Source organism: Anarhichas minor, unplaced genomic scaffold, assembly GCF_050575085.1.
Source record: "Anarhichas minor isolate MPS153535 unplaced genomic scaffold, ASM5057508v1 ptg000032l, whole genome shotgun sequence".
In the NCBI taxonomy this organism is placed as follows: domain Eukaryota; kingdom Metazoa; phylum Chordata; class Actinopteri; order Perciformes; family Anarhichadidae; genus Anarhichas; species Anarhichas minor.
In genome coordinates, this window is record NW_027466478.1 from 1473492 (window position 1) to 1486472 (window position 12981).

The 12981-nt window shown below is 40.3% G+C and overlaps 1 protein-coding gene across 1 annotated transcript in view; it reads left to right on the forward strand.

Annotated features, from left to right (window-relative positions):
* Window positions 1–12981, forward strand: part of cdk14 (cyclin dependent kinase 14) — a 147244-nt gene that overhangs the window by 74661 nt on the left and 59602 nt on the right. The window contains exon 8 of the mRNA XM_076105402.1: window positions 10927–11050. Coding sequence (XP_075961517.1) covers window positions 10927–11050 — 124 coding nt within the window. The remainder of the gene's footprint in view (window positions 1–10926; window positions 11051–12981) is intronic.

The following is a 12981-nucleotide window of genomic DNA, read 5'->3' on the forward strand; positions in this document are numbered from 1 at the left end:
TGAGATGTTATTATACGTATACATGTCAAATTATCGTATGAAAGATTTGTAGTTTTTAGTCAGGATTTTTTTCAAAAACATCCGTCCATTTGACCTGTCGGGGAGTCACAGGAAGGGAAATTAATAGTTCTGAAATTAAAAGTTCTGAAGTGACTTCCTACCGATGCAATCATCTTAGAATGCATCCTATGGATTATGTACACAGAATATTCAACTCAAGAGGCTTTAAACATATTCTATTCTATAGATACTTCGGAAATCCATGATATTCCGAGTGGTGACGACAAGGCTGATGCTAAATATATATGCAGCGTGTCTTGAAGCACGACTTTATTCACTGTTTTTGAGTTTTTTTGCATTCAGATCCTTGTTCCATTTGAATGGACAGAGAAAATGACTCATAAGTATTTTAACCATTTTTATTGCAAATGATTTACGATTCACCATTACAATATATGATTTGTTTGTGGTTGGAACATAAATTGGTTCTGAGCAGGTTAAACTATATTTCAACCTGGCTAGTTTTAGATAGGCTGCCATCAAACTCAACTACAGCTCAAACAGGAAAGAATCATTTGAATGACGGTGCCATCTTATTGCCTGTCCCTGACGTGTGGGACACAACCCCCTGTGAGATGGTGATAGTATGATAGACTGGTCCTCTCCTCTAACAGGACATGAGTGAACACTCTGATATTTCCCTCTTAGCAGTAACATAAATGAACAGATATAAAGACATGAAGATGGAGTGAATGAGGCCGGGTGATGATGTTGGTGTAGTGGGGGTGTTAGGATGTTCCCTCACGCAGGAAGGTGACAGTTCAGGCTACATCTGTTATGTAACAGCTCGTACCTTTTACCACTGACGATTTACATAAGTACTACGCGTTCTTCCTGCTGACAGCCGCCTCGTTGAGATTCAAATGAATAATTAAGGATTATTCCGAGGTGTTGCTTGGCACCCGCTGACTTTGTGGCTTTTTGGTGAGACGACTGAGCTGTGCTTTCTAATCTGTTGATAAGGCTCATGGCCCTGTTCCTGTGCAGTCATGTAACAGAGGCTACACGGGAACTACTCAGCATGAAAACAATGGTTTTAATAATCTGCCACACTGAGGATGGCACCTCTTTTCTTTTGGTATTGTCAAGGAAAGGCAGTAACATTAAAGCTAGGGTGGGTAATGCATTTTGTATCCATTTACATTGTCTTTACATACTGACAGCAATCAACAAATCAAATGATCTACAAAAAAAGGAAAAAAAAATCCTGTGGCTGTCACTTGACTTGTGAGGCGGTCCAATCAATTAATTTGGAATTTAACAAGGATAAGGTAGTTTATTACTTATTCTTAGCTTCAACTATACATTTCCCTTTTTGGTCCCAATAGCCATACAGACCTCATTGCTTGATACAACACTTGATTAGCATTTTCTTAATTTCCATGCCATGGGTCAAATTGACCTCTGTAAATTTAATTCAGAAAATATAACTTTTAACCAAATATATCATCAAAAACACTGTGAACATTTGCAATCAGTATGTATTCTTCCAAGTTCCCTTTACTACACTTGCCTGCACTATTAGCCTTTACAAAAGTGAGATGACAATACTGATACCAGCATCATGTCCCTGCTTCTAGTAGAGAGCTAGAACATGTATTTTTTAGCTGAGCTGGAATAAGTGAGAAACAGCTAACCTGGCTCTGTCCATAGTGGAGAAGTGAAATCCTACAGATGCCTTCAAAACTAGTTCACACAATGAATCTGGTTTGCTTGAAACATTAACAGAAAGGTACTATTTGGACTTTGCATGCTGTAATTGTGTCTTGTATGCACAGTAACGTTGAGGTGTCAATGTTGAGTGAGGTTGCCAGGTTTGGTATTATTATACTGAGTATAGACCAAAAAAAAACCTGTGCTCACTGACTGCATCTGGCAACATCTGGCCCTCTCGCTCGGAACATTGCAGAGAAGTGCAGTTCCAACACAAAACCACAAGTTACAGTTCAGATTAATCAAAAGAGATACAGATTGTTTTTAAGTTTCTACAGACACAAGATCCATATCAAATTGTGTTTTTTCTTTTTTGAAACGCTCATATCATCCATTTTGAGGATATCATCAAGTGTCACAGTGTTTATGGGTGTTTCAGTTTTTGACCTCAAACACAAGCACCATGAACGGGGTTAATGTCTGTTATTAGTGCGTTGTATGACTGAGGGAGTGCAGTCACTCAGCCATCCTCCTATTTACTAATCAGAAACCTAGAATTAGTGCCTCAACTGGTGCTAGATCAAATTAACATGTAGAGACACACACTCAGACTCTCACTGCTGATGTAATTATTGGTCAAGGACCAGAGAGGTGTGTGTGTGTGTGTGTGTGTGTGTGTGTGTGTGTGTGTGTGTGTGTGTGTGTGTGTGTGTGTGTGTGTGTGTGTGTGTGTGTGTGCGCGTGTGTGTTCCTGTAGTTTAAAATGTAAACTGAACTGAAGTTTCTGCTTGAACCCGAGGATCCAGAGTAAAATCTATCGGAAACTATCTTGTTGTGCTGCACCATTAGGTCTTCTCGCCCCATGTACTCAAACTGCAGTTTGTTAGCGGCGTTGCTGTAATTGAACGCAAGTGAGTATGACCTCATCCAGACTGCTGCTGAAGTACTCTTCTTATTAGATTATATGCAGTCAGCTGGATGGCCGTGTCTCAGTGACATCTCCATAGATCAATGGGAAAGTGACACCCACAGACCGTGTCTACAAGTCAAATAACAGCTTGTGTTTGCTCTCACAATCCCATTACAAGGGAAGCTACTGATAGCACATCATAGTGTCATGTCAATATCAGTGACGGGGCATCGCAGCAAGCATCTGACACGTGGTGATTGGGCTTGGCTAGTCGCTGATCTGCACCTCAACAGAGATATGCATTCCACCATCTATATGTCTCTATAATACTTGATATAGAGCACTATATGTCAATGAGTGAGCATACACTTAAACTGTGTAAAAAGCTCTGTAAAACATTTGGGGTCCACCTCAATCCAAAACCACATTTCAAAACCCAGCACATGAATTGCTGGTTGATAAATGTAACTGGTCATGTAACTGAACTTTAAAGACACCACCAGGTTACATTAACCAGGTGTTTACCAGGGACAACACCAAACACCACTGGAGGATGTAAATAATACATCAACTCCACTGTTAAGAACATTATTTTTATCAACACATATACAGTAAGCTGCTTAACACTAAACTACGCCCATTTTCAAGAAAGGCTCCAATAGAGGACCAACTACCAGGATCCTATTGACCCAGAGCAGCATCTGAGGGGAATCATTGTGTAGCCTAAGCTACTGTAAGATATGTTATTGAGTTTCCCTTTAGAGAAATGTGAGTGCATTTCAGCTCTCTCTGGTAAACAGTTTTGCAGTAAATATGCCTAGGGCTTTTATTGTGAAAGGTAAGGGCGGAAAGAGTGGACCTAGTCTGCGCTGCCTTTGTCTATGGAGCAGCTCCGGTCTTTCTAGTTGATGACATCACAAGTAACATATTGGAATTCTTCATCTAGGTGGTGTTCCCCTTTAATAAGGTGGGGGAACCACTGTGGAGATAGAAATTAAGCAACTTAAGAAGTTTAGTTTGGTGAAATTGATCACAACCCATAGACATATTATACAACATGAGAGACAATAAGCAGAGGTTGATTTTCTTTTAAGGAGTCACAAATCAAAATGGTTTAAGTTGGTTAAGATCGCTGCTTTAATCGTGCCCTACATTTACATTGAAATTCTGGGCTGGGAATGACACCACACTTTCTTAGCAATACCTGTAATAACAACACATATAATATCAATAATAATGCACATAAAAACACAGTAGCAACATGTCCCCAGATAGAAGTTTGACAATACTGAGTGTGTGCAATTTAATGAAATACAAATAAGACATAAACAGTATACAGCTTTCATAACTGTTAATGCACGGAGCGGCCATCTTGGATTTTGAGGTCTGGGTTGGTGAGCTTCTTCCAACTTTCCGTGTTAGAAATACCTAATAACCCTAACTTCAGTGGCATAGTTGAAATGTCCGGCTAGCAACTTTGAAAGTCCGACTTCTCAGTTCAAATGGAACGGACCAAAACACTTACTGGATAAATGGAAATTATATAGACCCATTTACCACATTGTGCCATTGTCTGTCATTTGTCCATCTGCCTCAGGTGAATCAAATTGTACACTCTGCTATAATGGAACGTGTCTGAAGTTAGCACTTTTACATCAGTTTGTTGGCACCATCCTGGTGGTTAACAATTCCTGACTTTATGAGTTGAGTTGTGCATGCAGCACAAGACATTTTTGCCACAATAAAAGTCCCTTATAACGTCTGGGGACGATGCACCCTAGAGGATACACTTTGTTTGTCATCTAACTGATGAGCATCTAAACTGTGGTGTTTCAGTAGTCCTATAGTTACACAAAGAGGCCCTGCAGAACTACACAGCTGCTCATTAAAACATCAGCCAAAGGCAATTCTGGGCATATCTGGAACTTAACAGTCCTCAGTGGCCAGTCCTCAGTGGCCATTCAGCCCATTAAGGACATCACTGTACAGATGCTTAGTGGAAAAGATGAGGGCTCTTTCCAAGCCTGCAGGCAGATGGTGGACCGTTTTCACTCCATTTAACACTCCTTCATTTTAGCTCTCCCTCACTGATTTCACCACTTTTTCCCATTTCAGCAAAACACTGCTTTGGAGTTTTGTCAACGAAGCCAACGGTTTGTTTTTTAAGTAATTTTCAATGTTGGATTCCTCTGTGCTATGATGGTCTGAATCTTAAATCTATTATTGATACAGTTTGAACTCAAATATAGAGCATTTACATTTTAGCAGGCCAAAGCAGCTCTTGTTGATCATTGTCTCTGTCTGTCAGTAGGTAGTTCAAGACCACCATCACAACACAAAATGTTGCAATGCCTAAAATTATCTATTTTTACCTGAGAAGCACCTGTTGTGGCTGTGCAAATTAGGACCGTTATTTTGAAGAAGCAAAGGCGGAAGTAGCATGACGTAGTAGAGAGGTCAGGGTAGATGCTTGGCTTTGCACAGCATGAGGTTTTGACATGTTTCCAACCAACCAAGGGCCAGTTTTTTCAGTGTTGTTCATTGAGGAGCCACCTTAGCTTTATATGTGCTGTGGAGACCCAGGCCTGTATGTTGCATTTGTTGTTTGTTAGAGTATTTTATTTGTTTTCAGAATAAAGCAGGTTTATAAAACTGGTTATTTTAGCATGCATCTGATGGCACATGCCATTTTCTCCCATTAGTAAATTTGGACCAATAGAGGTAAAGCAGCTTATGTTAATACCCATTTCACAAATAGAAATGAGTGACTCATATATTGTTTGTTTTTCACTACAAGCCTGCAGATGAAATTGGTCTGTTATCCACACATGATACAGTGACCTGCTTCATTTGCAGTTGGAATGTGCAAATTCCAACTGCACATTGGAATTTGCAAAATATCTTGTAAAAGATCACATCGACATCATGATATTTGTTTAAGAGACGCTAATCATTGTTACGTCATGTTTATTTGGATTACGGTTACATTGGTATTTACAGCAGATTCATGAAAAATCATGTCAAAGTTTGATGCAGCCTATCGGGAAATATTTGGAGATCAAATATTTTAGTTTGAGGTCCAGATTTGGAGCACGAGCCACTACTGCTTACTATTGATCTATAGTAGCCATCTACATGATTGAAACAATATTTGGTACATAGATTTTCCTGTAGTGTCACCAGCAGGTTGACATTTGTGGTTTTGACCACCAACCATTGAAATTTGAAAATAAATTAAATTTGGTTCAGACATTCATATCCCCAAATGTTAACTTTTACTAATTTAAGTGACTCCTGACTTTTTCATCCATCATCAGGTCAAAATAGAAGTTGTCCAATACGTTCCTGTGGTATATGACCAATCACATTTTCATCAACCTCAGCTAGAACTTTTGTTAAGTGTTTATTATCTCCGGCTGTAAATGTCATATGACAGCGGTGCAGAGCGGTGGCCGTGAGCTAACCAGTGGGGCACGCTCACATGCACTAACATGCACTAAAAGGCATGCACGGCCGGCCGGGCAATGTCAACAAAGCAAGGAGAAGCTCTAATACCAACACACACACAGATGGAGAACGACTTCATTCTCGGCTCAGATAGACATTACTCCACTATATCTTAGGTAGACAGAGCAGGTCGCCCACTGATCACAAGCTTGGCAGTCCATCAGAAAGGCACATAAGTCCATTTACCATTTATGATATTATTAATTGTTACCAAGATCAAACCTTATATCCGTTGATGACCTGACTGTTTCTGCATCATCAGGACAATTTCATACGTAAGCCTACACGAGAAATATCAACGTAGTGTGCAAAGTGTCTTTAAGTTTACTGAGCATGTTTGTGTTGTGTGAATAAACTTTACATATACATTACTGATAGGGCTCTTGGAATTTAAACATTTTAGTAAGTATGTTCTCTCGATTTACCTTTTTGTAATGCCACTAGTGGGACTTTTGTTTTGTCCCAGATCAGTCAGTCTTCATGCCTGCCTATCGTGAAGCTTATGAGCTAGTGTGTTCCATATTAACATCCCATTAAAACGCAGCACCTTTCTTCTCTTCCTGTGTTCTGTGCCGTTTTGCTTTGTTTTTGTGTTTGTCCTGGTGAACTGCACCGTGCTGCTGTCACTTTGATGCATTGCCTCATCCCTCTGCTGCACATTGAATATCAGACAAAAGAGCCCAATTCCACTGCATTCTAGGATAGACACCTCAGAGCCGACCAAATCCACACACCTTTCCTTATTCCTTATCTGGGTCCACTACTTTATCATTTGAAAGACGGGGTGTGTGTTTATTGGTTTGCTGATGATGGATTGTTGTTCCTGCAGTAGGGTCACTCCTCAGGTGATAGATTATAATAATGGTTGATTTAACTACCATCACACTGTTTATTTCCCTGCAGTTATGAACTAATAATGCATCATGATTAACACACACACACACATACACTAGAGATCCTGCAGGGCTTTTCTCTTCATTGAAAGACCCATACACTCTGAATCTCAATGTGTGTCATTAGCTAGTTTTACTGTAGCAGGCTTTCAGGGTTCTATAGTCCAGGTGAAGAAAAGTCATTGGAGCATTTCCAACTATTAGATTAGCATTAACTTCTCTTGGTCGAGTACAAACAATGAGACACTGTATTGAAACTAAAAAGTACAAAAAGTCAAATATACAAGCTTGTATATTTTGGGAGGGAAGCAAAGTCCCAGAGCGCATTGCAGTAGGAAACATCCAATCACTGCGCTTAAAATCCTGTTGCTATGCAGCTAATGACAGGGTAAACTTAGACATTAATGGGGCACTCCACTGATTATACATACACAGATCAGTTTAGTCTTCATCAGGATTACCAATCAGCCTGCTGAAACAGTCGAGGACCTCGAGACGAGCTCTGCTGAGACTTGGAGACACGTCTCTAATAGAAAAGCTGTGATACAAACCCGAGGTGTTTTCATTGTCTTCTCCATGGCAACTGTGAAATATATTCATAAGCACTGTAGTATTTACTGACATCAGACATCACAAACTTATTGAGAAGATCTTGAATTATTTATGAACCATGTTCCTTTCACAACCCTGTGTATCGATGAGTCCTCAAGTAGATCTGTATTTCTTTGTTAAGGAACATTTAGGTTGTTATCTGAATTAAATTGCCACCATCACTGCAGTGGCAATGTGATTGTGAGCAAGTGCAATACTGCTGTAATTTATGTAAAAGATGTCACTTAGTGCAGAATCTGGGCTTTTAGATTGAATTACAGACACATTGACTTTTCCACTGCCACCTTTCCTGCCAACACGTTCTCCCTTTCAACTCGTCAAACACAGCAGCTTGGTCAGTGGCCCTACGCTTCAAACTGTGACTACATAAACCTCTAGCCTCAGTTTTGCACACCTCACCATGCATACATGCATACACTGTCTTTTCAAAATAAACTTTTAAACGTTTTAACAGGAAACTACCTGGTTAGGTTTAGGCAAACTATGTTAAAAGATTGTGGTTGAGGTTAAGATAAGTGCATTTTTTAACATAACTATATGCATTATGTATGTGACTACATTATAAACTTGATCTCGTAACATTACATAATGTTATGTTCCATAAAGTGAGTGATGTAGTGAGGTTACGTGGCTTAAAGTACTCCAAGTCGATTTTTGGTTTCACAAGGACACGAACAGCGGTCTCCTGGGTGAACGTCCTTTTGTATTCACTCTTTTCTCCCGCCGTAACTACGTAGAGCGAAATTATTTGACCAAGCTGCCGTATTTGATGAGTTTACAGGTGACTTTTTTCACCTATTAGTCCATTTTCCAGCTCGCTCCGGGGTCGATTGGTGCGGTCACATCTTTAACAGCAGGGTTCCTTTCAATACGTTTGCCCAGATGGACATCTCATAGTCACTTATTACACTTCTCTGGCAAGCAGATGTCTAAGGTGTCAATGAGCCAAATGTTAACCACTGGCCATACTGAGCCTGTCTGAGTATGAATCTACGTAATTCAGCTTGAAGATTGGCATTCAGAATTATTTGTATTATTATAGTCAGAACAGTGCGTCTGAATTGCCTCCTCAAACGGCTCTCAGCACTTCACGTTTTCTCAAATATTAGAATGCAAATGCGCCGTTCCAATTGAAGCAGAACAATAAAAAGCCTTTTTGAGAAAGGTTTGATTTTTGAATTAAAGAGCTGACTGAAGAGAATGAAAGAGTGATTTTTTTCTTTTTTTTCGTTTCATTACCGTGCAGTTGCACTCCTAACAAGGCAAGGGCTTTTCATTTGATATACATGAGTAAGCACACATTTCCCATGCTAATTTTCTGCCCTGCAGTTCATCTCTCACCCGCCGAGTGCAGGAATAGTAAACTGTTGACCCGGTGACTCCAGATGCCAGACAGGGCCCGTTCCTGATTGGGCTCCACGGTGCTTCAATCTGCTTAATTGGCCGGGACATTAGTATCAGAGTGAGCAGAGAAATGAGAGGGGAATGCTGGAATTGAAAAAAAATAAAAAATTTGAACGGTGGATTCGTGCACGCCTCATTATTTGTTGATTGACACGTCTGCAGGGGGGGTGAAGAACTGCCAGATCTCAGAAGGAAAACAAAACAAGTTTGATGTAGCTCTGACTTTAGATATATTAGGATTTTGTTGATCTTAATTTTTGAAAGCTCTTACCGACAGCAGCACTACACTTCATGCAGCATGCATATATTAAAAGCTAAACTTGTTTTGTGGATGCGGTTTGGGTACATGAGCTCTGGAGGCAGGTGGAGGAGCTGTGTTTGATTCCAGCAGTAGGATAATTGGCTGTCAGCAAAAGGGCATTAGTGCATTTTAATGGGTTTATTTGTTTTAGGAATGAATTTGTTCCGTTATTATATTTCTCATCCAGTTGCTTTCTTTAAAGTACTTTAACTGTTTTACAGAAGAACTAATTGTTTTTGATCTGCAGTTTTTTCAGCTAACTTCCCTTAAAAGCACACGTGAGCATGCAGCACACAAGAGTTTTGCTGAAATACATCATTTCAACAGAGAGACAGTGAAACACTAACATCTGGATTCTTTTCCAGAGGCTAAAAAGAACGTTTATTACAAATCACCATATCCAGCAAGCGCATAGGTTAAACTTCATCAGCTGGAAAAAAAAAAACCTTCGGCGAGTCAAATGTAGAGGACAGAGACATCATTTAGTGATTAAAGGTACCATGGTGTTAAAAACAACATTAGAAGAGATGGTAAGTAGATTGCATACACCAGCATGATATTTTGTGGCCACCTGGGGGCAGTGGAAGAGCCTCTGAACATAACTGACATATTTTCACTTTCCAAAGTTGTTTTACCGAAGTAATAGATTTATTTATCGTGGATAACTGATGGTATACCTCAGGAAAATGTCTTTCAGAAATACTGGTAAAGGAAACTTTCAGTGAGAGACTGCATTGAGTGATACATAAAAAAAGAAGTCAAATCAAGTACAAAGTTATCAATATTACAGGACACAGCTTTCTCTGCTTGATAGCACATAAGGGACATGGAAAAACATAATTTGGTGAGGGACAGAAATGTGTATTTTTCCTATCCCTCTGGGTCAAAGTTCACTGATTCTAACTTTTCCTCCCGTGCTGGCTCCTGCTGTCAGCAGTCCTGTCATGCTCTGTGCAATCAATGCGCCGCCCTTCACAGAAAATGAAAAGGAGGCAGAGCCCAGCTCAGCTCCGTATGTCTGCTGTGATTTCAGCTCAGACTGTCACACCTCCATACATTTCTGCTGCCACTGTCTAACCCCCCCCCCTCCCACATTGATGCAATACGTCATAATCCACAATTATGAAAAGAGGTAATTTTTAAATAGAAGTAAACGCTTTAATTTCCTACTTATTTTCACTCCGACTCAATGCAGCATTCCCCAGTAGTTCAGCTGTGATGTCAGTTGTATCACTCTTCAATAGTCCAAGTGGAGGAAATGATGTTTTTCACTTATGGCTCCGTATTGATTTTTATGTGTGTGCCTTTGTGAAAGAGACAGTCTATATATAACGTGGGGTTCATGTCTGTTTTCACTCTCACTTGAATGAAGTCACAGAGTGATAATTAGGATATCCTACACCTCTCTGACCTCAGCAGCCGCCCAGTTTAATGTGCCACAACAGAGAGATGTAGAGGATAGTTATTAAAGGAGTGTCCTCATGTCCTCATTATCTTCAGCATGTTGTTTGCACATAGAGATCTGTCACCGTTCCATATTCTCCTGTAAAAATATGTCTTTCCTTTTGTTCTCCTGTGTTTTCTAGCTGTTCCTGTTCCAGTTACTGAGAGGCCTGTCCTACATCCACCAGAGGTACATCCTTCACCGCGACCTGAAACCACAGAACCTGCTCATCGGCGACACTGGAGAGCTCAAACTTGCTGACTTCGGTGAGTAGGCTGGATGCTGATGCTCTTTTTTTTCTGTGTATCTGTTACATGTAAGAGTGAATATCCCCTCTGTTCTACAGTTCTGATATGATGTCAAAGGAAGCAGCTTGATGATAACACAATCTCTGTTGAACTTCTCAGTACTCATATGGAGCCATTTTGATCAGAATAAATTGGCATTTATTGTTGTCATTGTGTTTTTACATCAGAATCAAGTTGTATTCTTAGTTATTTTGTATTTCTCATTCATCAGATATTTTATATTATATTTTATATTTTATACACCACCGTAGCTTTAAAGAAACAGTGAAGTCTAGTGTTCTAATCCTGTGTTCCTGTGTAAATTGTTTAGTCATCTCTTGCTCAATATCTTTTTTTTGTATCAAAATCACTCTCGTTTCTCAATTAATTATTTTTTGCAATTACTTTATACCCAGTTGCCTGGAAAAGAATGTTCAATGTACGTTTTTGTGCAAACCACGGATACGTTGAAGGTTTATTGGATTTCAGCTGGCAAAAACATTGTTTTCATTTCCATCCTCCTGATCTAACAAAGCAGGTGAGGGTGAAGAGTTGTCTGCAGATCCGTTTCTTGCTGCGCATACATAACAGAGGATCACTTGAAGTGGACCTATCTTTCATCATCTATGTCTGTCATGCAACTTGTGAACGAACCCAAGGCAGATTATTGAAAGTTGTGTCCAGCATGTAGTCCGCCATGTTCTAAGCATCTACGAGGCATCAAAATCACCTCAAAGACACAGATATCATGCTGACTGATCCCAGAATAATGGGATTCTTGGAGAAAGACCTGCCGTTTTGAATGGCTTTTGTTTTTATGATCTGTTGGTCCAACCATCTGTCCAACACTTTGGCCAAGATGACAAAGTCTTGACAATAAGGTGACCCCTTGACCTTTTATTCACTTTGTCTTTCATCGCATGCCAGAATTCCCACATGTATGCAAGACATCAAAATCAATCAAATCTATTTTGTGTAGTGTTAGGAACCCCTCCTGAAGTGGCACCATATGGCTTGGATCCATGCACCGTAAACACCGCCTACGTAGCCTGTCTGGCATCATTACGGGCCAGACTAACTGGCAATCCAGCCTTCTGTTCCATCCATCCATAATACATCCATCCATCCATCCATCCATCCATACACATCTATCCAGTTTCATATCCCTTTTTCTATTTCCTACCTGATTCCTAACTCCCTCAGACCTTCCCTTCCCTTTACCATCCATCTCCTTACCCCTCCATCCCTCTGCTAAGATAGACTGGGGGAGGGAGAAGGTGGCAGCTTCATCAATAATGCAAACCATGTATTGGTTCGGAAACATTACTGCAACGGGAATGAGAAGGAGAACATAATGGACAAAATACCAAATGAGCATGAATGAAAGTCCCTGGTCTATTAGTCTGTCACTGGAACTCATCAACAAACATGCACAAAACACAGAATCAGCCTTTGCCTGAGGGATGCCATATGAGGAAGGTGAATGTTGTTCGTGTGTGTGTGTGTCTGTGTGTGTGGGTGTGTGTGTGTGTGTGTGTGTGTGTGTGTGTGTGTGTGTGTGTGTGATTGTATGTTTGTGTGTGTGATTGTGTGGCTGCCAGGGCTCCCTGTGGTCCCGGGCCTTGGCAGCAGGAATACTAACGGCCGACAGCTGAGGCCTGTGGCGCTGGTTGGGGTAAATGAGAGAGATGAAGGGCGAGTGTCAACAGAGGAGGGGCTGAGAGGTACAATAAGAGGTGGCAGAACACAAGCTGTGCAGTGAAAGGATGGAGTGCACAAAGAGGAATAGATAAGGGTTGGCTGTAATGAAGACATTTATTAAGATGGGTTATGGGTGAACTGGAAAATGAAAGTAGATTATATTAGATTAAATAAAACTTAGTTTTCCCAGTCCTTGATTTTCTTTCGTC